This window comes from Erythrolamprus reginae, chromosome 1 (assembly GCF_031021105.1).
Source record: "Erythrolamprus reginae isolate rEryReg1 chromosome 1, rEryReg1.hap1, whole genome shotgun sequence".
Classification (NCBI taxonomy): Eukaryota; Metazoa; Chordata; class Lepidosauria; order Squamata; family Dipsadidae; genus Erythrolamprus; species Erythrolamprus reginae.
Genome location: NC_091950.1, coordinates 57268647 through 57295537, shown reverse-complemented (window position 1 = coordinate 57295537; position 26891 = coordinate 57268647). Strand labels below are relative to the sequence as shown.

The 26891-nt window shown below is 39.7% G+C and overlaps 1 protein-coding gene across 1 annotated transcript in view; it reads left to right on the top strand.

Moving 5' to 3' along the window:
* Positions 1-242: 242 nt before the first annotated feature.
* Positions 243-26891, top strand: part of RIN3 (Ras and Rab interactor 3) — a 133696-nt gene continuing 107047 nt past the window's right edge. The window contains exon 1 of the mRNA XM_070753586.1: positions 243-484. Coding sequence (XP_070609687.1) covers positions 450-484 — 35 coding nt within the window. The 5' untranslated portion in view covers positions 243-449. The remainder of the gene's footprint in view (positions 485-26891) is intronic.

Genomic DNA, 26891 nt, shown 5'->3' with positions numbered 1-26891 from the left:
ATTGATTCCTCTGACTTAAAAGAAAAAGCAGGTACAGAGCTGGTGACTAATCCTCACAGGCCTTTTGCCTTTAGCCATCAGAGTTAAAGTTTATGACTAAAAATGGGCCTGTTTAAAAAAAAAAAGTAGAGGAGAGGAAACAAATCACCCTTGACCACCAAGGCCTGCCTCTTCCTGACGGCCCCTGTTCACATAAATACAGGAAGTAGAGAAGAAAGATCATGCTCTTTTTCGGAGCGTTTGGGAGTCAATTGCAACAGCCGTGAGCAAAAGCTGCCCTTTTCATTGTGCCGAATCCATCATCTGCTATTCTTCTTCTTTTTTAATCAGGGGGCGGGAGGGGACGGTCAAGAGGCGTGAAACTTTTGACGGAAATGCCAAGGTATAACTTTCTCTACAAGGAAAAGTTACAAGGATTCTGAAAGGAGAAGTTTTGGATTCTGGCTGAGATGATGAAAACATCGATGGGAAGCCAGGGAAGCGGGTAAGTCCTGAAACTTTAATAGCTATACTCCCCCCACCAAGGAAAGGTGATTCTGTCTCCCCTCCCTTCCCCACCCCTCCTCTCTCAGCCTCAGGCTGCCTGTTAGAGAATTTGTATGTCTTGAATGACTGCTGGCTGATTTTATGCAGAGGCACCAGAAGCGCCACATCCAAGATAACATTCACAGCGTTTTCTTCAGCAGAGTGCAGCTTTAACACAACTGCAAGGAGAGGGAGGGAGGGTGTGTGGAGAATCACAATGGAGAGGAAATGAAGGGGAAGGGAGGGGAAGGAGTTATTTTTATACCTTTCGTGGTTGATGTCTGGAATTAAAGCGAAACATGCTCGTGGATCCATAATGGGGGAAAAAACAGGTTTTATTTTTCCCATCCATTTTACCAGAAGCAGCTGAAGAATGACAAAACTTTCAAAGGTTAGGAATGACACTTCTGTCTGTAACTTGGTGCCCATCTGTAGCCAACTTTTGCTTGGGATCCAAATGAATGTTTCCCATTATTTTGGCCCTACGCTGTCAGAAAAACCTTTCTGCATCCCAAGCTGCTATTACTTGGACAAAATAAAGAAGCTTTACTAGAAATATGTTCTATACAACTTACCACTGAATATGCAAACTTCGAGGCAGTGGACAAACACCACACGCCCCATTGCTGTGGTCCAGGGTGAAGACAAATAAAGCTATGGCGAATTTTTGACTTTGGAAACAAATGCTTTTGATTTTATTTGTACCCCGCCCAGAATTGCTCTGTGAAAGAGATGGGCAGATTCTAAATTGCACATATATAAATAATCACATGGTTCAATTTAATGTGTTAGGACCTTTGGAGAAACCAGGAATGTTAAGTTTTGGGAGGGATTTGGGTTGAATGGGGAAATGATGCTCATAATCACAAGGTTATAAGCTAACCCTAAATAAGTCATTAATCACTAACTTGCTTTTTTTACAAATGTTTTTAAATGTCTATGAGAGTCTTTTTTAGTAAGCTTAATGTATATACAAATAAATAAAATGGAATGGGTAAAACATTGTATAATATATGCAGATTTTTTCAGCGCTAGTTGGAAAACGTGATTCAATTAAAAAACACTATAGTATGATTATTCTAAAATTCACATATAACTTTTGCCTCCTCTGCTCTTTGGGGTTAGTATATTAATATTGATTGCTATTGGGGGGAGGGGGTTCAAAGAGATGATTCAACTGGAGTTTTTTTGGAGAGTGGGTTTCAGGGAGATTATCAGACTGGTATATATGTTCCTTGCAATGCAATTTGGTTTATGTGCTTATTAGAAGGATATCCCCAGCAGAAACGCTTTTCCTATATTATTAACCATAAAACAAAAACATAAATATTAAAAAATAACTTTGTGATAGTAAAAGTCATTAGGATCAAACGGTTATGGATTTCTCCTCTGTATGTGTTTGAAGAGAAAATAGATGGCATTCTAGCAATGAATTGGATATAGTTGCAGATTACCCCCGGAGGCGGAGTAACGACGCTGAGACATGTTGTGGATTAAATATGGGTCATTTATTGAATTAACATAAATTTAAATAAATTTAAATACGTCAATTTAAATATTTAAATTCAGAACGAACTAAGGACCTGCAGAGGCCAAAACTAACGGGGCGGAATATTAACCATAAAACAAAAACATAAATATTAAAAAATAACTTTGTGATAGTAAAAGTCATTAGGATCAAACGGTTATGGATTTCTCCTCTGTATGTGTTTGAAGAGAAAATAGATGGCATTCTAGCAATGAATTGGATATAGTTGCAGATTTCTTTCGATTCAAAACTTTCCGTGAGTCTATGAAATTCTAATTTTGGCAAGCCAACAGTACTAGAAGCTACTGTCTGCATCTGAGATACTTCATGTTTGGACACATTTAGAACATGGAGAGCATATTGTTGGCATGACCGGGTGAGCTTCACAAAGTTTTGTCAATGCTGCGCATGGAACACGCCAAACTCCAAGGATTGAATGCATACCTTCTTTTTCTTGGCAAGTGGATTCATTTGAAACTAAGCACATCTTCATTTCCTATTAATGTCTAAAATGTCTTTCAACTTGCCATTCATTTTTAAGTTAAAAGATTGCTTTAAAAAATGAAGATCATTGGCATCAGAAAGTTTAATAGATGCCAAGTGAAAAGTTAGTGGATGCATTACTGCTTATAAGCACTATATGGCCTGGTCCTTCTCTGCCTGTCTATTCAAAGACAGCAATCCTAAAGCTTCGACACCTTAGGACAGCTATGGCGAACTTATGGTATAGGTGCCACATGGAGTCATATCTGCTGGCACACAAGCTGTTGTCCTAACTCAGCTCCAATGTACATGTGTGGGCCAGCCAGCTGATTTTTGGTTCGTGCAGACTCTGGGAGGACGTTTTTGACTTCCAGAGAGCCTCCAGGGGGATGGAAAAGGGTGTTTTCCCCCCCCCCAGCTCCAGGGAAGCCTTTGGAGCCTGGGAAGGGCAAAACACAAGCCTACTGGGCCCACCAGAAGTTGGAAAAAAGGTTTGCTATCACTGCCTTAGGATAACAATATCTTAGAAAAACAGCTTATATGTAGGCAAAATTTCATTACATATATTTCTCCATACATTGCTTTATGCATAAGCTATTTAATTATTAATTACTAGCAAATCCAATGTTTCTTATTGCTCTTCAAATATATTGTATAGCAACTTTGGAAAATAAGGGAAGACTTGCTGATAGAAGAACTGAGCTGCTTGTGAGCAGACCACCGTCTCTCTTGAATTTGGAAGGCAGATTTTCCAACTTCATAGAGTTGTGTTTACAATAAATTGAAATGTGAAATCCACATGGCAACTGGATTCTATGACATAATTAAGTCACAAACAATTCAAGAAACTATAGCTCTGGTGAGCAAAACCAGACTGATAAGAAGAGAAAAAAATATAACAGTAAAATAAATCATAAATGTTCTGGCAGAGTCATCATCTCAAAATTCCTTGGAGTTAAAGCCATAATATTGTATGCAGGTTATGTGATTTTAAGCTCATGAATTTAGATTAGACTATAGAATGACTTCAGTGAAGAAAAATACAATTGGGTGATTATTTTTATAAATAATTTGCAAGGAAGGACAGGATGCCCAGAAATTTTAGGGTTCTTTATATGGGAGAACCACATATGGAAATGGAGAACTTTCAATCTCTATTCTTAATGTAGTCGATGCATCTGGGAGTGAAACTCAAGTGTAATCTTATTTTCTAATATAGCACAGTAAAAATAATCCTGAGAAGATGACATCACTGTAAATGCACTTTGTAGAACAGTATAGCCTACCAGACACTACAAATATATGTTTTATACAACATTGAATGTTATTTCCTATGCAAATATTTCCAGAGAGCATAACAAAATACATGAGAGGTAGATCGGAACTGACAGAGAAAGATTGGAAGCACATGCATATTTAAAATATTTCAGTGACTGCTCTCAGTTACATCTGGCAATTCAATCTTCATCATAAAGCAGAATTAGGGGGACACAATTTTACAGGGAGTTGTTTTCTCCAGGCTGCCTTTGTTACGAGGGTCGCCCAGAAAGTAATGCACCTTTTTTTTTCTCAGCCTAGAGTAATGGTATGAATGCGAAACTTTAGATATACATTATTTGAAATGTCAGGAGTGCGTGTGTAAATATTGCATTACTTCAGACAGATAGCGTAACTGCAGCAGTGTTTTGAAATGGTGTCTGTAAGTAATGTTGTACGCGTCGTCATTGAATTTCTCACTGCAGCGAAAGAAACTGTTGGGAACATTCACAAATATTTGTGTACAGTTTATGGAGAATCTGCAGTCGACAGAAGTACAGTTAATTGCTGGGCACAGAGGGTGAGGCCATTAAAAGACAGAAGCATTAGCAGAAATGGCTTTGTAACCAGAACAAGAAGTGGTACCGACATGGCATACACGCCCTTGTGTCTCGCTGAAGGAAGTCCATAGAACGGGACAGAGATTACGTGGAAAAATAGTGAGTGTAGAAGAAACCTCATTCTTTCCTGTGTGTAAGTTTCATTGTGTTCAATAAATAATTGTTGAAGAAAAAAATGTGATGCATTACGTTCTGGGCGACCCTCATACATTTTTTTCTCCACTTTGCCTTTCTGAAGGCCGTTCTCTATGTTCCATCCTGAGATTGTAATCCATCATGAAGTTATAGCTCTTTCGATGTGTTTGGAAATCCAGCTGTACTCAGCTAAGGGTCTCCCCAAGGGAATAAAGAAAAACAAAAAAGATGGCACTCATGGCACTGAGCAAGCCTACTCCTTATTTACAACAGGGCTGCTTTGACTTTTTCGGCCCTTCCCCCACCCCAGGCTTCTGGGCTCTTCAGTTTTATCTCCTCTGAGGACAGTAACAGGATGATGGAAGGAAATAAAGAGAAGGAAATAAGGAGCAAACAAAACCAGGCACAGCATAATTAGAGCCAGGAGAGTTACTACAAAGTATGCATAATTTTTTGCTTCTGAACAAATTTTAATATTTTTAGAAAATTATTAATTAAGCATCAATCCTGCCAAGATTTGGCTAATGATTGAGAAAAAGATTAGGTCATCTTGTTGTGTGCCAACTTCAGAGTAGCCTTAGACTACAGCAGACTTCCACAACTCTGTAGGCGCCCTTAAGATGTGTAGATGACAGCTATTATAAAGCCCTTCATGGCACCGGACCAGAATATCTTCGGGACCGCCTCCTGCCGCACGAATCCCAGTGACCAGTTAGCTCCCACAGAGTTGGCCTTCTCCGGATCCCGTCGACTAAACAATGTTGTCTGGCGGGACCCAGGGGAAGAGCCTTCTCTGTGGGGGCCCCGACCCTCTGGAACCAGCTCCCCCCTGAGATTAGGATTGCCCCCACCCTCCCTGCCTTTCGTAAACTCCTTAAGACCCACCTTTGCCGTCAGGCATGGGGGAACTAAAACACCTCCCCCTTGCCCATGTTGTTTTGTTGATTGATTGACTGTGTGCCTGTTTTTTATATATACTGTTTTTTATGAGATTATTAATTTAAATTGGAACTGGATGGGTGGGCATTGGATTTGGTATTGTGTACTGTACTGTTTTTTATTATTGTTGTGAGCCGCCCCGAGTTTGCGGAGAGGGGCGGCATATAAATCCAATAAACCTAAACCTAAACCTATTGACTGAGGAGTTTGGCATCTCTGGAAGGTTTCAGATTAGGGAATATGTCAAGTATGCAGTATGTTGAACATCAGTTTATGTATTATCTATGAACACTTTTGCAATGACTCACAGAAAATTACTTTGGCAGCCAACACAAATATATTTTGCCAGAGTTGGTACGTCCATCCCACTGGTTTCTCTTTGCTCATTCATATTAGTTTTCTAAGTCTGACCATAACTGATAACAACATAATTTTATATACAGTATGTAGAAATGACACCTCACTTCCCAAAGAGTGCAAACGTTGGGAAGATAAAACCTTGTGGGATACCCAAATGTGGCAGGGTGTGGGAATTATCATTAGGAAATACAGTGTTCCCTCGATTTTCGCAGGTTCGAACTTCGCGAAAAGTCTATACCATGGTTTTTCAAAAATATTAATTAAAAAATACTTTGCGGGTTTTTTCCCTATACCACGGTTTTTCCTGCCCGATGATGTCATGTGTCATCGACAAACTTTCATCTGCCTTTAATAAATATTTTTTTTAATAAACTTTAATAAATAAACATGGTGAGTAATAATCTAAATGGTTTGTAAGGGAATGGGAAATTGCAATTTAGGGGTTTAAAGTGTTAAGGGAAGGCTTGTGATACTGTTCATAGCCCAAAATAGTGCATTTACTTCCGCATCTCTACTTCGCTGAAATTCAACTTTCGTGGGCGATCTCGGAACGCATCCCCCACGGAAATCGAGGGAACACTGTATTTCCCTTCTGACCAGTAATTATTCCTCCTAATACATTTTATGAGCTGGCTATTAAGTGGTTAGAGAAACAAACATATTTGTCCAAGGGCCACTTCAATATATTTTTGTACAACTTAAATAATCAGGATGTATATTGCTATCACTGTTATCATTGGAGCAGCTGAACACTGGTTTGTTAGATCGGTGATGGTGAACCTATGGCACGGGTGCCACAGATGGCACACGGAGTTATATCTGCTGGCATGTGAGCTAGCAGATATGTTACCCTAGCTTAGCTCCAACATACATGTATGTGCTGGCCAGCTGATTTTTGGCTCACACAAAGGCTCTAGGAGGGTGTTTTTGACTTCCAGAGAACCTCCGGGAGGATGGAGGAGGGCGTTTTTTTCCTCCCTTGGCTCCAGGGAAGCCTTTGGAGCCTTGGGAAGGTGAAGTATGAGTCTACTAGGCCCACCAGAAGTTGGGAGACCAGCTGTTTCTGGCCTCCAGAAGACCTCTGAGGGGCAGAGGAAGCTGTTTTCACCCTCTCCAGGCATTGAATTATGAGTGTGGGCACTTGTGCATGCGTGATAGCATGTGCGCATACTCTTTCGGAACCTGAGGGGGAAAAGGTTCAACATCACTGTGCTAGATCCTCTATCTGCAACTCTTCTCCACTGTGACTTTCATAAATAAACTCCCATTAGTCAAATGCTCAGGAAGCCCCAGATGACAAAAGTGTGAAAGCTGTAAGAAACTCTTTGAATGTTCTTTCCATTTTAATCTCTGTTGGCTTTTTGTGAATCATGTTTTACAGACGGAAAAGTTATTTTCATTAACAGCAGTGGCAACAGTGACCACTACTGCAGGCATTCTCAGTGGCTTCCTTGATTACCAACAGTAGGAAATGACAACTTAGGTGCTCCTGTGTCTGATTTGATGTAGTCACACCAACAATGTATGCTTTCTAGAGCAGACATAGATTGTTTGCAGCTGTATGTCAGCCAGGGGTGAAATGCTACCGGTTTGGCCCGATCCAGGCATACCGGTGGCAGTGTTGGCTGGTGGTTTGGAGAAGCGGTAGTGGTGGTAGCGCGAGATTCCGCCCACCTGCCCGGACGTCGCCATTTTCTTTTTTTAATCTCTGTGCATGAGCAAAACATTCCGCACATGTGCAGAGGGTGAAAAAAGCATGTGCATGAGCAGAGTACGGATTAAAAAGCACACAGTGGAGCATGTGCACGCGAAGTGTGCACTTCCAAACTGGTAGGGAAGGTAGATATATTTCATTGCTGATATAAGCAACATCCAAAATACCACAATGCCCTCTCTTTTGATTAGATGTGGCCATCAAACAGATTTTGGAAATATTTGGGAGAGAAGCATATAGCTCACTTGAACCCACTTAACCCCCTCTCCCCCAAATAGTTGCCTGGAAGTGCAAAATCCACTTTTTAGTCTAGGTGAAAAGGAACCTATTGATTAGCGGTGAAAAGGGAAGAAAATAATGCTAAGTATCTTTTCACACATGCCTAAAATATTTGCAATGTTCTGATGTAGATCGTTGGTTCATGGCTTATAGCCAGTGATGGGCTCCTACAGGAACGGTCAGAAATGCAGTTCCAATAGCAAAATTTAGAGCTCCACCCCAGAGCACCCAATTTGCACTGAAAGATGTTGAAACAAAATGCATAAGCCACGCCCACAGTGTGGTAGTAAAAATTTTGGTAGCCCATCGCTGCTTTTAGCCTAGTTTTCCAGATTTTAAAGCCTTCTAATTTTTTGAAGTCTGCTCTTATTTTACATAAAATGTGCAAATCTTGTACACCTTTAGCTAGAAGAATGTATTTCTGATATAAGTACAGATACTTATGAATAGTCATATATTGGGTACCTGTTTAAATTCACATTCCATATTTTAGAAAATGTACCAGACCAAACATTAATGTTGTCATTAACATTAATATATGGCAGAGATACAATTTATAATTTGTTCTTTGGGTTGCTATACGCTAACAAGTAGAAAGGAGCTATATTTTTGCAAATCAATGGGTTTCTTTTCTCACTTTCCAACCATTTTTCCAAGGTCAATTTATTTTACTCAAATTTGATTCAGTTGATTCGCATGTTGATTCAAGAATTCTTGATCTGTGTTTTGCACACTTGGGTGAAAAGTGTAGAGTAGCTTTCTGGGCTTCTTAATTCTAGATTGAGGCACTGAAAGGAACCTGTGAGTTAACAATAACACAGTATCTTCCAGCAGATGGATCAATCTAGCCACTATCCATTTGAGCATCACATGCATGCAGTCTAAACTGTGTCCTCTTCACAGTGTCAGCATCCATCTCTGATTTGTAAAAAATTAATGAACATCTGCATTATCTCTGATGCATGTGTTACCCTTACATATAGATTTCTGTACCCATTTCACCTGAAATATTTGATTTTCATTAGTAAACTGAATGTTCCAAATTGTGTTCAATTAAGGCAGGGGTGTCTAACTCGATTTCATTGAGGTCCTCATCAGGGTGGTGTTTGACCTCAGGGGGGGGATGTGGCCAGGGTAGGCGTTGCCAGCTCGACATCACTCATTTTGGCACCTGTGGTTGGCTCCCAAGCTCTGTTTTTGCCTGCAACCCCCTGCCACTGAAAATGGAGCTGGGGGGTGCCCACCACCCTCCTGAGCTCCTTTTTTGCTGCCAGAGGCACTCTGGCTCTGTCCTTGGGAGCCCCCTAGGCAAGCACCTTGTGAATCGAATCCGGCCTCAAATATGGGAGGGAGTACACTGCTTCCTTTTGCCTTTCAGCCCCACTGGATGGCCCCTGGAGTGGGGCTGAAAGGCAAAAGGAAACAGTATGCTCCTTCCCATACCTGGGTATACCAGGTGTATACCTGGCTTTCCCTGGCTCAGCTGATAAAAGGGAGGAGAGTTAGAGGATAAAAGCACTGCCTAGCAAGGCAAAAGCAACCCAGGTTCAAATCCTGGAAGGGTATGGCTAGCTGGTGAGAGCCTATATACAAGGCAGAGGGCCCAGATTCAAATCCCAGTAAAACAGAATGTGGCTACCTGATGAAGGCTAATAAGCCCAAAATAGATCTATAGTAGTCTCCCTTTCTTTTCATTATCAGCAAAAATATGTTACATATGTATGTATGTATGTACTGTATGTTTGTAACATAACAACTGATTGGCAGCCAATACAGTCTGCGGAGTTTTGGAGAAACATGGGCATACCTGGGAACAATGTTCCCTCTAATTTTTTTTTCAGTGTGGGCGGAAAAGTATAGTGTCTGAGCGGCAGTCCACTTGAGACTGGGCGGCATATAAGTAAGTAAGTAAGTAAGTAAGTAAGTAAGTAAGTAAGTAAGTAAGTAAGTAAGTAAGTAAGTAAGTAAATAAATAAATAAATAAATAAGAAAAAATCCCTTCTTTTTTATTAAAAGAAATTAATAATTTAAAAAAACCAAAATCCATTACTATTAAAACTAAATCAACCAGCAAAACCAAAAACATAACTATTAATAAAAACAGGTGAGGGCTGGGGGTTTTTTTCTCTGTTATTATTTAAGTGCTTTTACCATATGCTTTAAATCAAGAGTCACTTCTCTCTCTGTTTCTCTCTCTTTCCTGTCATTTTCTGCCTCAATCATTTTCTCATTTCTCTTTTTTTCTCCCCTTTTTTCTATCATTTCTCTCTATCTCTTCCTTCCACTCTTCTCTCTCTCTCTTGCTTTCTCTGTCTCTCTCTCTCTTCCTTTCTTCCTCTCTCTCACTCTCTTCTTTCCTCTCTCATCTCTCTCTTTCTCTCTTTCTCTTTCTTTCTCTCTCTCTCCCCCTCTTGCTCTCTCTCTCTTTTTCTCACTTTCTCTCTCTTGTTTTTTCTCTCTCTCTCTTGCTTTCTCTCTCTCTCACTCTTTCTCTCTTGTTTTCATTCTCACACTCTTTCTCTCTCTTGTTCTCTCTCTCTTGCTATCTCTTTCTCTCCCCCCTTTCTCTCTCTCTCTCTTTCTCACTTTCTCTCTATCTTGCTGTCTGTTGCTCTCACTCTCTCTCGTTCTTTCTCCGTTCTTCACACAGCGGAGGCCGGCGAAGGTGATATTCAATGTTGGGGGCGCGGGCGGTTGCGCGCGCTCCCCATCCCCCTGCCAGCCTGCCCGGAACATTCAAAATAAGAAAGCCTTCTACTGCTGGCGCCTCCCCGCCCCCGCCCCCCCGCGGGCTGGCAAGGGGATGGGGAGCGCGCACCCGTGAAAAAGGGTGCACGGGGGGTATTTTGGGGCGCTTGCTTGCTCACGCGCGCAGCTTACGGGGAACGCTGCCTGGGAAGGCTCATGACCGATCGCATGGCTGAATTCTGAACGATCTGTAGTTTCTGAACAATCTTCAAAGGTAGCCACATATAGAGAGCACTTATAATAATCTACAGGGCCATGTCATGTAAGAGAAATCATCACTCAGGACTTTGCTGCAGACAGGATGAGAACCCAACCTATCACAAAGAACCATTTAAAAAAAAGAAAGAAAGCAAGTTTGTTTCTACCATGAAATAAAATGTACAATGTAAGTATCTTACCAGGCAACATGGAAACTGCTGTGGTCAGACAAAACGGATGACTTGAGTTTTATATGTTTGCCACAAGCTTTCTTTCCCTGCTTCTCTGCGTTGCTGCTGATTTTACAGTGATCACACAGTTGTTTTGTCTTTCTTTGGTCAGGAGTGTAGGTTGGGTTAAGAGATAGGAAGAGAAATTTAAATGCAACACCACTGTACTATCTGAGGAGCAACCAGATTAATTACATTTTAATTCATCAGTTCCAATTCCATCACACTTAATCTTTGAATCTCTGAAAGGTACCAACTGATACCAGTAGAAGATAATATTTGTAGCTCAGGATTGAACTGTGGAGTCTTTGGGGCTGTCTGATTGTTTTCTTGCAGACATTTCATTACCCAGCTAGGTGACATCATCAATGCTACAATGATGATAATAGTGTTACCTTGTTACCGGCAAGAAAACAACCAAGCTTATAGAGCACCATGGACTGCATGGTGCAAACTGAGCTTGTAAGAAGACATTACTCTGCTCTCTTTTACTTCTGGTCACTTCAAAAGAATTACAAATTATTCAAACATCCAGTTGCCTTTTGAAAAGCACTTTTGGGACCCATCATATATATACAACTCTCACTTTCATATAACAAAATGGGCAGAGGAGTGTTCTTGTATTCAGACATTATTTCGTATCTCAATATTCATTCTAATTTTAAAAAATATTGATTAAGGATTTTTGCATAGAATAAGAGACAAGACAGAAGAGAGAGAGAAAAAGAAAGATTAAATATATAAGTGACTTTTAACCTTTTCAAATACAATCTTATCACTACTCCTCCCTATTAGATGCTAAGTCCCTTCAGACCCTCATGTAATCCAAGTCTGTCTTAATCTTCAAATCCATAAATCGTGTAAAGTTTCCAGTCTTTCGGAAAAGATTTGGGTTTTTTCTCTGAAATTTCTTACCATTTTGGCCAATTTTGACATTTTCATTTTTGACATTTTGACATTTTTAATTTTGACATTTCCATTCCTCCATCTCAACATTCATTCCTTATATCATATCACCCCACCAGCATTTTCACATTAAAATTTCTCCATTCATTTTAGTAAACATTACACCAAGAGCCGGGGTGGCGCAGCAGGTAGAGTGCTGTACTGCAGGCCTCTGACTGTAGATCTGTAAGTCAGCCGTTCAAATCTCATCACTGGCTCAAGGTTGACTCAGCCTTCCATCCTTCTGAGGTGGGTAAAATGAGGACCTGGATTGTGGGGGCAATATGCTGGCTCTGTTAAAAAGTGATATTGCTAACATGTTGTAAGCCGCCCTGAGTCTATGGAGAAGGCAGCATAAAAATCAAATAAATAAAATAAAATAAATACATTAATCATAGAACATAGAATAATAGGATTGTAAAGCACCACCTTGTCTTGTGGTCCAACTTTCTGACCATTCTGGACAAATGGTTTTCCAGTCTCTTCTTTAAAACCTACAGTGATGGAGAATTCACAACTAGAGATGGGCGAACCGAACTCGCACAATTCGGGTCCGTACCGAATTTTGCGGTGTTTGGTATGCCGAACATGAACCTGAAATTTTTTGAAACTTCGGGCAAAGTTCGGGGTCAAGTTCAGTGTTCGGAGCTTAGACGTCACCGGCAGGTTGCTAAGGATGCCAAGGTGATCACTTCCTGGATTAGCAACCTGCCGGTATACGTGATGTCAAAGCTCTGCCTCCGGAATCTCTTGCTGGGATTCCCCGTTCGGGTTTGGGTTTGGGTTCAGTTCGGGTTCGGCCGAATTTTGCGTAAAGTTCATCCGAACTTGCCGAACCCGAACACCGTTGGGTTCACCCATCACTATTCATAATTTTTAGAACAAACTGATTAATTGTTCTCACTGTCAGGAAATTTCCCCTTTGTTCTAGTTAGGATTTCTCTTTAAATTTTCTTCCACCCATTACTTCTTATCCTTGGGTGCTTTGGAGAATAAGTAGCTTCTTCTCTATGACAGGTCCTCAAGTAATGGAAGACTGCTAGCATGTCAGCCCCAGTCCTTCTCTTCATTAAACTAAACATACGGTACCGAATTCCCTCAATTGTTCATGTTATGGTTTAGCTTCCAGACCATTATCATCTTTGTTGCTCTTTTCTGCACTCTTTCTAGAGTCTCATCATGTCTTTGGTATCCAATTCTTCTTCGCCATGATCTTCTTCTATCATTTTTATTATGTATATTATATATAACTTACCAACGCACATTTGGATTCGCAGCTCCACAACAAGATCAACTGCATATAAAACTACACATATGTTGACATTCCCCACCACCAAACCTGAAATGTAAGTATCCCTTATATGTGTATCTTTACACTCAATCATCAATGCTTTAAACAAGCAGTGGTACATCAGGCTTTCTTCTCTTATTCTCTGATCAGTATTAAATCATTCTCTAAGCATTCTAATTATTCTCAGGCGTCTGTAATATGGTAAATGATTTAGCTTTACTAGATAAATGGTCAAAGCAATGGAAACTGCAGTTTAATGTTTCCAAATGTAAAATAATGCACTTGGGGAAAAGGAATCCTCAATCTGAGTATTGTATTGGCAGTTCTGTGTTAGCAAATACTTCAGAAGAAAAGGATTTAGGGGTAGTGATTTCTGACAGTCTCAAAATGGGTGAACAGTGCAGTCAGGCGGTAGGGAAAGCAAGTAGGATGCTTGGCTGCATAGCTAGAGGTATAACAAGCAGGAAGAGGGAGAGTATGATCCCGCTGTATAGAGCGCTGATGAGACCACATTTGGAATACTGTGTTCAGTTCTGGAGACCTCACCTACAAAAAGATATTGACAAAATTGAACGGGTCCAAAGATGGGCTACAAGAATGGTGGAAGGTCTTAAGCATAAAACGTATCAGGAAAGACTTAATGAACTCAATCTGTATAGTCTGGAGGACAGAAGGAAAAGGGGGGACATGATCGAAACATTTAAATATATTAAAGGGTTAAATAAGGTCCAGGAGGGAAGTGTTTTTAATAGGAAAGTGAACACAAGAACAAGGGGACACAATCTGAAGTTAGTTGGGGGAAAGATCAAAAGCAACATGAGAAAATATTATTTTACTGAAAGAGTAGTAGATCCTTGGAACAAACTTCCAGCAGACGTGGTAGATAAATCCACAGTAACTGAATTTAAACATGCCTGGGATAAACATATATCCATCCTAAGATAAAATACAGAAAATAGTATAAGGGCAGACTAGATGGACCATGAGGTCTTTTTCTGCCGTCAGACTTCTATGTTTCTATGTTTCTATATGTTACTTCTAGCATAATCCACTCTTACTACATTCAGCAAGTAACAGCTTCCTCTTTGTTTAAAACACGCAGTAATTCAATCTAATTCACTTTATTTCTGTTTTCTTTAAATCTACAAAATACTGTAAACTCTATTTCTCACACTCATGCATCGCTCAAAGATTTTCTAAAGAACAAATATTCAATCTGCAGAGCCCCAGCTAAGCATAAAAATGACTTCACTTCCCGAATGTTGCTCATTGTCCCTTCTCTTAACCTTTTAAGCAAAATTCTGGGCAATTTAATTTCCCTGAAGATTTTCATTCCCTCTTGCTACTTTTCAATTGTTCTCATATGAGAACAATAACAGCATTTTTCCAATTGCTAGACACAGATGTCACCCTCACCCACATATAATGAAGAAGTTGTTTAGACCAGTTCCCAGCCAGCATTTGCATATACAAATCTAATATTTAAAAAACTAAAAAACCCATAATTTAAAAAACATACACACAACATACCATACATAAACTATATAAGCCTGGGGAAGATATCTCAGTCCCCCCATGCATGATGGCAGAGGTGGGTTTTAAGAAGTTTACAAAAGGCAAGGAGGGTGGGGGCAATCCTAATCTCCGGGGAGAGCTGGTTCCAGAGGGTCGGAGCCACCACAGAGAAGGCTATTCCCCTGGGTCCCACCAGACGACATTGTTTAGTCTACGGGACCCGGAGAAGGCCAACTCTGTGGGACCTAACTGGTCGCTAGGATTCATGTGGCATTTCCAACATCTATACCTGTAACCGGTTATGGGCTCCTACGGGTACGGTCAGAAACGCAGTACTGGTAGCAAAATTTGGAGCTCCACCCAAGAGCACCCAATTTGCACTAAAAGATGTTGGAACAAAATGCATAAGCCATGTCCACAGAGTGGTAGTAAAAATTTTGGTAGGCCATCACTGCCTGTAATTTATCCTTTTTCCATATTCCCACAGTATTTATTTTCTTTTCATACTTTTTCTTCCTTGAGTATAAATGTTTGTAGCATTTGGTTCAATTCTACTCTTCATAGTATTGCTGAATTTCCTTTTGTGTGCCTTTGAGCACTCTTGGATCCTGGCAGCTGCCTGGACAAGACCCTGCAGGATTTTTTTTAGCAAGGGGTGGTTTACCATTGCCTTCTTCCTAAGACTGAGATAGTGACTGGCCCAAGGTTACCCAGGAGACATTGTGCCTAAGACAAAATTAGAATTCACAGTCTCCTGATCTCTAGCTGATGACTTAACCACTACATCAGGGGTGTCAAACTCAAGGCCCATGGATTGAATCCAGCCTGCAGGGTACGTAGATCTGGCTCGTGGTGCCTCTCTGAAAATAGCAAAGGATCAGTCCACAGTGCTTCTGCCAGTGAAAATGGAGCTTGGGCAGGCCACATGCGGCTCCCCTGGGCTCCATTTTCAACCATGATGGCCTCCTGCGACCTGCTCCATTTTCACTGGCAGAGATCCACCCAAGCCTGCCCAGGACACCACAGATGCCCCCAACATGAGTGGTGTTGAGCTGGCACCCATACTGACCACACCCACACTGGCCGCCACCCCCCCCCCCCCCTAAGGTCAAATACAGTACCACCCTGATGCAACCCTCAATGAACCCGAGTTTGATACCCCTGCACTACATAATTCTGGCTCTCCCACAGTATTTCCCACAGAAATCTCTAAAATATTTTTTCTGGGATTCCTTCACTTCAGTCATGCTTTGGTAGCCATTAATTTATTGGATGCCTCTGCACTAAAGAGTAGATGCATCTTCACTGAACAATTTATCTTTTTGTCTGCATTTTTAAAATTTGGTTCTCTCCAGCTAGGTCAGGTCTACTGATATAAGTGTTCCTAGTTAGGCAGTAGACATTTAAAGGAGGGAACTAAAATATCAGCTTAACCAAGTGTTGAAAAGGCATCCTGGCAATTTTCTCCAAAGGCACAATTTATAAAAAATATTTTAAAAAATACAGACTTTTGGAGACAAGACAATCAAGACTGTCTCTTATAAATTGGACAGCTGTAGCAAATGTTTTTTTTAAAAAACTTGAGACTGGAGTGAGGAACCAAACTATCACTGTCCCAGCTCAGAAATCTCCACTAATCTTCATTAAAAGATCATGTTGCCTTCACTGTCTCACTCCATCATATTGCAACTTTGGGATTAACTCAAGGACCTGGCCTCCCCACCCCCAACTCCATTAGTTGGCAGTAATAAATCCAAGCAACTTACCATCTGTTCAAGCAAAATCTAATGTGGTAGCAGTTTCTGTTTTCCTTGAGTGTGAGGGACACATTCTTTTGGGATGATTCCACACAAAGTCCTTGTTAAAGGGAAACAGAAATAACTCTCCGCCGCTTTATTTATTTCACAGATGGAAAGTTGGTTGAGCTTGAGCTGCTCTTAAAATTTTGCCTAGCAACTGTCTTGTGGGAAAGGCACTTTGCAAGAACTCTGCAAGTGAAAAATAGCCACCTTAAAATTTACCTCCCAAAAAACATTAGGAATTATGCCACCGCAATTTGAGTAGCTAGAATACCTATGCATTTCTCCCCTCGACTTTTATACCCCAACTGCTTGTTTTATTAATCACCTCATGCTGCCAGTCCTTATGGTGACAAATAATTTGCTGCTACCATTTGACAAATGGTGGGTTCTTCATTATCATAAGGAATAACACTCACACTACTCTCCAATGAAATACCATCAGTGACTAAGGTTTTTCCCAGTACAGTGGAACTCCGACATAAGAGCTGCTCTACTTAAGAGCAACTCGAGATAAGAGCTGGGAGGGGAGAGATATTTTTGTTCTACTTACAAGCCCAAATTCGAGATACAAGCGCCAAGGAGCTGTCTCCTGAAGCCAAACGCTAACTTCCGCGTTCGGCTTCAGGAGACAGCTGCGAAGCAGCGCGCGTGTTTTAAAAGGTTGCAGCCGGCCTGGGGGGCTCGGGGGGGGTGCTTGCAGCTTTCTTTCTTGCTCTTTTTCTTTCTCTCTTTTACCTTCCCTTCCTCTATTTCTTCTTTTCTTTCTCCTTCCCACCTTCTTCCCTCCCTCCCTCCCTTCACTCATTCCTCTCTTACTCTCCCCTTTCATAAGTTTCCTTGCTTCCTTCCTCTGTTCCTGTCCCTTCCCTCTTTCCTTCCTTCCTTCCCACCCTCCATCCATTCATTCACCCATTCCTCTCTTGATCGCTTAAAGCCGGTCCCTGGTGCAAAAAGGGTTGGGGACCTCTGTCCTACAGGATTGGGTGGCAGAGAAGTTGAACATATGTAAATTTAAAAGTTTAAGAAAGTTTACAAGTTAAGTGAAAGAAACTTCATTATTCATTTATATGTACATGTACATTTCTTCATTAAAAACATGTCTTTCTGCATAATTTAGACTAACTTTGTGAGTTTTTTGAGGGCTGGAACCAATTAAAATTATTTACATTAATTCCTATGGGGAAAAGTCGTTCGAGATAAGAGCTGCTCGACTTAAGAGCCCAGGTCCGGAACGAATTAAACTCGTATCTCGAGGTACCACTGTACAGTGGTACCTCTACTTAAGAACTTAATTCGTTCCGTGACTAGATTCTTAAGTAGAAACGTTCTTAAGTAGAAGCAATTTTTTCCATAGGAATCAATGTAAAAGCAAATAATGCGTGCAAACCCATTAGGAAAGAAATAAAAGCTCAGAATTTGGGTGAGAGGAGGAGGAAGAAGAAGTGGAAGAGGAAGTCACTGCCAAAGGAAGAAGGTGAGGGGAATCAAAAAAATCCAAAACTTTTAAGGCTTAACAAAAAAGAGGGACTCTGAGGTGGTTAGGAGGAGCACGTGCCTCCCATAAAACTGTCTGTTGCTGCTGCGACTTGCTGCCTCTTCCTTCCCATGCTGAAGGGCCCCCCTCTCCTCTCACCCACTCGCTTTGTAGCCGGTGCCTTTCCTTCACTGTGGTGACTCCTCTGCTGCCCAGAGTGAAGGGAGCGTTTCATTTCTCTGGGCGCTTGCAGAGGTTTATTCCCTGTCCAAGCACCCAGAGAAAGGAAAATGCTTCGTTCGCTCTGAACTGCCAAAGCCTCCCTAAGTGCCACCGAAAGGCTCCTCTGGCAGCCCAGAAAAGCCCAAGATGGCCAGGATTAAAGGGGGAATGTCAGGAAACTGGCCGGGCCTTTGTGCCGCTCTCAAATTTCCTAGGAAATTTTTCCGGGCTTGGGTTCTTAAGTAGAAAATGGTTCTTAAGTAGAGACAAAAAAATCTTGAACACCCAGTTCTTATCTAGAAAAGTTCTTAAGTAGAGGTGTTCTTAAGTAGAGGTACCACTGTACTTAGAAACAGTTGGAATTTTGGTTTTCTACCAAGTAGTCTATAATTAGGAAATTTTGCTAAGAGTACAGGTAGTCCTCGACTTGTACTTGGATTCATTTAGTGACCCTTCAAAGTTGCAATGGTACTGAAAACAAATTGACTTATGAACATTGTTCACATTTACCACTTTTGTGGCATCCCCATAGTGATGTGATCAAAAGTCAGACACTTAGCAATTGACATATATTCAGTGAAGGGCTACCAACATTTTTACTACCACGCTGTAGGTGTGGCTTATGCAGGACGCCCTGCATTTTCTTTCAACATCTTTGGGTGCTCTGGGGTGCTCTGGGGTGGGTGCAAATTGGGTGCTCTGGGATGGAGTTCCATTTTCGCTACCCCACTGCAATCCCCGCTGTCCAGGCAGTAGCCCACCCCTGCATATATTTATGATGGTTGCAGGGTCTTGGGGTCATGTGGTCACTTTTTATGACTTTCTGGCAAGCAATGGGAAAACCAGATTCAATTTATAACTAGGTTACTCACTTAACAACTGGAGTGATTCACTTAACAATAGTGGTAAGCATAGTTCCCTCTAAGCTGAGCAGTGAGCAATCGCTCACTTAAAAATCATCATCAACTCAGAGTTTTCCAAACCTGCCCAGAAGCCGAGAGGGAAAGAGTGAGAGGGAAGGAGAGAGAGAGGAAGAGAGGAAGAGAGAGAAACAGATAGAAAAAGGAGAGGAAGGAAAATAGAAAGAAAAAGAATGGGAGTAAGGAAGAGAGAAAGAAAATCAAAATCTAGTTTGAAACTAGCTCAACTATTTAAGTGGCATTTTGATATTGATAGAGTTGCCCTATTATGAGCTCACTGTTATAGACACACAGTATTTATTTATTTATTTATTTATTTATTTATTTATTTATTTATTTATTTATTTATTTATTTATTTATTTATTTATTTATTTATTTATTTATTTATTTATTATTTCTGTGCCGCCCAGTCCCGAAGGGACTGCCACTCAGACACTATACTTTTCCGCCCGCCCCCCCCCCCCCCAAAAAAAAAAATTAGAGGGAACACTGGTGGTAAGCAAGGTCATAAAATGGGACAAAATCCACCTAGCAAATGTTTTAGCTAGCAACATAAATATGGGTTCAATTGTCATAAGCATTATCTGTCTAAGCAATTGCAGTAGATGAAGAGAGAAAAGAAGGAAAACAGAGGGAGGAGGGGAAAGGACGTGACACAATCTATTTGCATATCCCGAAGGACAGACAATTGTCTATGGAAGTTTAAGCATCCTTGCTATCAGTGGGAGAATGGTATGTGTTTCTCTTATTTAATTCAAGAAGAATTTTGATTTCTATTAAATCAGATTGTGTTTATGGCCACCCCAGCCTCCAGCAGCACTTTGTCAGCCAACAATGGGCCACTACGAGGCCACGCATGAAGGGATAAAATGCTCCCATTTCACTCACTCCTGTGGGTTGTTGGAGAGCTGGTTGCGAAGGGAGTGTGAGGCTCTTTCCACTCAGCCAGACACTGCCATTTTGGTTATTTTACCCTCTGTTCATGTGTAAAACATTCTGTGCAGGCGTAGAGGGTAAAAGAACCCAAATGGTGGCATATGGGTGGGTGGGTGGAGCCTCATGCTTCTTTCACAACTGGCTCTCCAATGACCCACAGGCAGGAGCGAACTGAGAGCATTTCATTCCTACCTGCACAACCAGTTTTTGTCTGGCAGAGTGCTGCTGGAGGCCAGGGAAGTCGAAAACAGGTCACTCATTTAAGCCAGGAGAGGCAATGTGGGCTGGTCTTTTGATATTTACAGGCTGGCCCCACAGGCCTTCAGTTTGACACCCCTTCTTTTTTTATTTTATTGATTTTTACTTTCAAGACAAGACAAGGACACATACAAAAACACATAACATAAAAAAGGAGCCCAAGCTGCTCCATACTTTTCAGAAGTCTAAGAAGTTTAAATACAAGTCTTATAGATCATATTAAGAAAAGGTAATGCAAAGAGATAGTAAAAGGAAGAAAAAAGTATAAACTATCACTAATTACTATTTACAAAAAATTGCATAGTTCTGTACCATCTAATATACATTTACAATGATTTACAATAGCATTCTTTTATCCAGCCACTCATAGAACTTGTACCAAATTTTGTAATAGTCAGATTCTTCTTGTCCCTTTAACCGCCTTGTCGTCATGTCCATTTCAGCACAATCAGTAATTTTATTTATTATTTCTTCTTCTCTTGGAATTTTGGAATCTTTCCATCTTTGAGTGTAGGCTACCCTGGCAGCCGTTAAAATATGTATTAGTAAATATTGAGTTTCTTTTTTATACTTCTGAGTAGGAATTCCTAATAAAAAGAATTTTGGCATCTTTTCTATGTCCTCTTGTGCTATTTTTTTTAACCACTTCTTGATTAAGTTCCAATAGTATTTGACTTTAGGGCAGGTTCACCATAATACGTGCCTATCTCCTTTTTGCACTTCCAGCAGTTTGGTTGAAGAGTCGGATACATTTTGGCGAGTCTGTTGGGTGGCAAATGCCATCTATGGAACATTTTCATCTGGTTTTCTTTAAATGCTGTGGACTTTGATATCTGCCAATTGTATGTCCATGAATTTTCCCATTTGTCCATATCTACTGAGTGCCCAAAATTCCTGCACCAACTAATCATAGTATCTTTTACCATATTTCTATTTTGGACCTTATCATAGACTTATATATTTTCCCGATCATTTTTTCTTGATTTTTCATAATTATTTTATCAAACCTTGATTTCCCTTTCCGAAAAAGGTGGGTCTTTTTATCAGCTGAAAATCTTGCTTGAATCTGAGTGCATGTCCACCAGTCTATCTCCCTACCCTCATCACTTAGAACTTGTCTGGTTTTTAACTCTAACTGGGAATCTAAAAGATCTTTATATCTTAATACTTTGGTGCTTTTTTTAAAGTTTGGATGTCTTATTGCATCCATTGGTGAGATCCAATCTGGGACGGTTGAAACGTGATCTTTCTTTATTTCTAACCAAACTTGACACCCCTTCTATAGACCGACTCTCCAGTATGAACTGGAAGTCCCCAAAGGGCTGGTGGCAGCCATGGCTAAGGGTGGGAAACTTTGCATGGCTTTGTCTTGTATGCAAATTGTTTATGTTCCTGAACCAGGAAGCTTTGTTCAGTTATTCACTTCTTGGATGGATTATTGTAATGTGCTCTTCACGGGGCTATCCTTGATGACTATTTGGAAGTTTCATTGCTTTCATGTGGAATTCAACGGGTTGGGGAACAACTTTAAAGTCCTACACGGCTGGAGTTCAGGATACTTGTTCAGGCTATCTCCAAAGATTTCTGTCTGTTCCACTTGATCCAGCAGAGTGGTCAGGTGGGTGAGAAAAAGAAGGTCAGTGCACAATTCAGCAGAATAGAGCAGATGTGCAAAGTCCATGGCAATAGAAAGTGTTGTGGTTAGCTCTGGCCCTGCTCCTGCCCCAAGGACTGTGGATGTGGGGGAGACATCCACATGCTGCAGGCCTGTTTTGCTCCCGGTGGAATCTGCTGATGAAGGCTCCTCTGAACAAGAAGACATGAGAGACAGGGAGGAGGAGAGTGTGGCAGACAGCTCAGAAGGAGATCAATTATCTAGCTCGTCCTTGGATTCGGAACAAAAGTTAATGATACAGCCAGGCATGCGGAGAGCGATGCATAGGCAGCAACAACTGAGGGATTATTATCAAAGAAAATGAGGCCACCTGTGGTTGGGTGGGGCTATGGTCATTAGTGAGGCTGCTATAAATATCAACCTGTGGGTTTGATCATTGTGGAGGATTATCTGATTGTTGTGTTTCGTGCCTGCTTTGCTGACTTTGACCTTTGTGTGCTGATTTTTCCCCGCTTGGAAACTAAACCAGAGCAAAGTGTGTTTCACTTTGTGAAAGAAGAAGGACTGTGAATTGCCTCACAGCTGCAATCTAAGTATCACAGAACTGATAAGGGACTTGTACAAATTACCAGTTTGTTTGGAGACGAGTGCTCTTTGCTATACAAAAAGAGGGCTTAGTTTAAGTGAATTTTCATTATAAAGAACATTGTTTTGAATTTTCAAACGTGTGTGTGTCTGAAATTGTATCTGTGCATTTTCGGGAGGATTCTATCAGAGAGCTCAACAGAACAAGAAAGATAGGCAAATCCATTAAGTAGGTTCTGGGCAACGACAGCAGAGAAGAAAAAAGAAAGAAAGAATGGGGAAGGAGGATTTGGACCGTCACACTTGGAAGAAAGTGTAATAATAATAATTATTATTATTATTATTATTATTATTTATTAGATTTGTATGCCGCCCCTCTCCGAAGACTCTATTAATGGCCATTAATAGAAGAATGGAGGAGAAAGGTATTGGGCAGCACAGACCACGTAGAGAAAGAAGAGAGTGGTAGCTTGTGCCTAGATTTACTCTATTCACCCCTTAAAATTTTGGCTCAACCAAAACTCCAAATCTATCTAAATTATTTGAGTTTTGCTTTTGGCAGGATCATGATGTGGCTTGAATAGTTTGGATGAGGTTCAAAGGCCCAATGCTTTTGTTCTATACTTGGAGCAAAATTCATTTTTCCATTTTTGCACATTCCTATAGTCTGTAGTGAAATAGGATCCTTTCAGTGAATTGGAGAAAGATGAGCTGCCCAATATTTTATAAAGCAAAAAAGAACATAAAACAACAGAAGCAGCACTTATTTAAAGCATGAAACTCCCTACTACAGACAAACAACTGTAACAGTAAAGCTGTACAACAGTTGAAATGTGAATGGAAAACAGGTGATTCAGAGCTTGTGTGGGCATAGACATCACATTTCATGGCAAGAAGCTGAATATTTTCATGGATGTGCCATGATTTCAGCAAACGATACTTGGATTTAAGAAGATTTATTTATTATAAAATTTATTATAAATTTATTTATTATAAATATATAATAGGAAAGTGAACACAAAAACAAGGGGGCACAATCTGAGGTTAGTTGGGGGGAAAATCAGAAGCAACATGAGAAAATATTATTTTACTGAAAGAGTAGTAGATGCTTGGAACAAACTTCCAGCAGACGTGGTTGGTAAATCCACAGTAACTGAATTTAAACATGCCTGGGATCTACATATATCCACCCTAAGATAAAATACAGGAAATAGTATAAGGGCAGATTAGATGGACCTTGAGGTCTTTTTCTGTTGTCAATCTGTCGTCAATCTTCTATGATTCTATGTTTCTTTCTATCTATCTATCTATCTATCTATCTATCTATCTATCTATATATATATATATATATATATATATATATCTATTAGATTTCTATGCCGCCCTTCTCGAGGCGACTCAGGGCAGTATACAGTGCACAAGATGCTGGCAGGTGTGATATATGCACACAAATGCAGAACAAATCTCTTTTTTATTTCCTTTTTATGATTGCTTTTTATATTAAGGGATTTTAAATTGTTTTAATCATTGGATTTGTACTGTTTTGTTGTTGTGCGCCTCTCCGAGTCTCCGGAGAGGGGCGGCATACAAATCTAATTAATAATAATAATAATAATAATAATAATAATAATAATAATAATAATAATAATAATAATAAGCAATATACTTCCCAGATTTCTATACCTTTTCCAAACTGCACCCATTTAACTAAACAGGACCTTTTTCAAAAACCTACACAAAAAAATTCGCAAATTCATATGGACAAAAAAAAAGGCCAGGATAAAACTTAAGGACCTACAAGACCATAGGTCAAGGGGTGGATTTGGGTTACCAAACATGGAACTATACTACCATGCCTCAATTGTAAACCTGCTGAAAGAATGGATAATACTTAAAAATTCTAGAATATTAACACTTGAAGGCTATGACCTTCAATCCGGGTGGCACAAGTTTCTGATGACAGACATAGATAAAATACCAACATATTTCAGATCACACTACATCCGAAAAACCTTAATTAACACCTGGCACTTCATTAAAAAAAACCATTACTTCTGCATACCAAAATGGATTTCACCAACAGAAGCCATTATATACCCGAATGCATTAACCCCTGATAAAATTATAACATACGACCAACTACTAAATGAAAATAATGAACTAATCCCTAAGCAAAAACTCATGGAAAAAGGTATTAAAGTAGATTGGTTACACTACCTACAAATAAAATCAAAATATAATGAAGATAAGAACAAATCAGACTTCCCCAAAAATAACCCCCTCGATAAAATAATTTTTGGTCCACAAAAAAAGCAAATATCAAATATATACAATATCCTTCTTCAACACGATACTGTTGAAGAAATAGTTAAAGGAACTATGATAGCATGGTCACAAAACTTTGGGTACACAATTTATTTAAACGAATGGGAAAAAATTTGGACTGCTAACTATAAACTAACGATGGCAACCTCATATAAGGAAAACCATTATAAAATGTTCTACAGATGGCACCTGCCACCTGCTAGACTTGCAAAAATGTATCCAAATCTATCACCATTATGTTGGAAATGCAGAGAAAAACCAGGTACATATTACCACATCTGGTGGACATGTGAAACCACCCAAAAATATTGGGAAAAAATTAAAACCATACTAGAACAAATTACTTCTCAGACTATCCATGCGAAACCCAAACTATTTCTATTAGGAATCACAAGACAAAACTTTAGTAAAGAAAACAGATATATTATAATCCATATTATTACAGCCGCATGGATTTTATATGCACAATTTTGGAAGCAAGAAAAAAACCCAACTACTCTATCACTCTTGATTAAAATAATGAAATGAGCAGAAATGTCCAAACTAACAATGGAACTGCAAAACAAGGATGAGACAGATTTCTACAAAGCTTGGGATAAATGGTACCTCTGGTTAAAAAAAAAGGAATTATCTAAAAATTATTCATCAAGAAAAATATCCAACAAAAACAACTTGAAAAAATAGCAATTTACATCACAAATCATAACATCAAATTGAAACAACAAACTGTAAACATCGATCGACAAGAACTCCAACTTTACAAAGAAAATAAACCTAAATCAATTATATATATTGGCACTAAAAACTACATTCAAAACATATCGATAAAGCCTTAGGGTAAAACACACCAACTACGAGCCCAAACTACAGGCCGCAAATCATGAAAGACCCAGCTCTAACGCTGGTTTTCGCTTCTCTATCCCCCCCCTCCTTCTTTTCCCTATCCCTCTTCCTTCTATATCTAATTCCCTCCCTTCATAACCCCCTTCTCCCACTCCCCAATTACTACATAAGTAGAGTGTAAATGTTGAAATGTACAATATGTATATCTCTTTTGTCTTTCTGTATTTGGTTTTTATTGTATATATTTAATAAATTTATTTTCAAAAAAATAAAAATATAATAATAATAATAATAATAATAATAATAATAATAATAATAATAATAATAATATTTCAAATCTGAATTGCTGCCCAGTCCTAGGTGGCAGTTTACTTACTTACTTACTTACTTACTTACTTACTTACTTACTTACTTACTTACTTACTTACTTACTTACTTACTAGATTTGTATGCCGCCACTCTATAGAGACTCCGAGTGGCTCACAACAACAAAACAATACAAATCTTACTATTATTAAGCAAAAGTCACAGGCCCTGAGTCTTCGGAGAAGGGCAACATACAAGTCTAATAAATAATAATAATAATAATAATAATAATAATAATAATAATAATGATAATAAACCATATTGCTATAAGATATGTAAAAACAGAAAATAAATAACATTGTAGTGCAGCAAAATTTTATTAACTCAGTTTATAGCTGAAAATTTGTCTGGATTTTTTTAAAGAATCTCACTAGCTTTCTTCTTCATCCCAATTCCTTTTCTTTTTCTCTTGTTTTCTTTAAGATTTGAAGCCTGCGCACAAGAACTTTCTTATTTTTAAGCTTTATGAACCACTCCAAAAATGAGTTTGGGTTGCAGGGTTGAGGTGTATAAAAGTACACAAAATAGAGTTGAGGGAAGAAATACCTCACAGCTTCTGTACAGTGACAAACGTATTTCTGCCTTGAGGAATGTCAACGCTGAGATCAGCCAGTCAGAAGTGGCTCAGGATCTAAAGTTTACCAGAATGATCATGGATTTGTTCCAACTGTATCCAGCACTATGCTTGCAAACAGAGCCCATATTGGTCTTGGTATTTTGTTCAGCCTGGGTGAGTTACTTTAAAATAGAAAGGCTTTACTGTATGTAACTTTACTT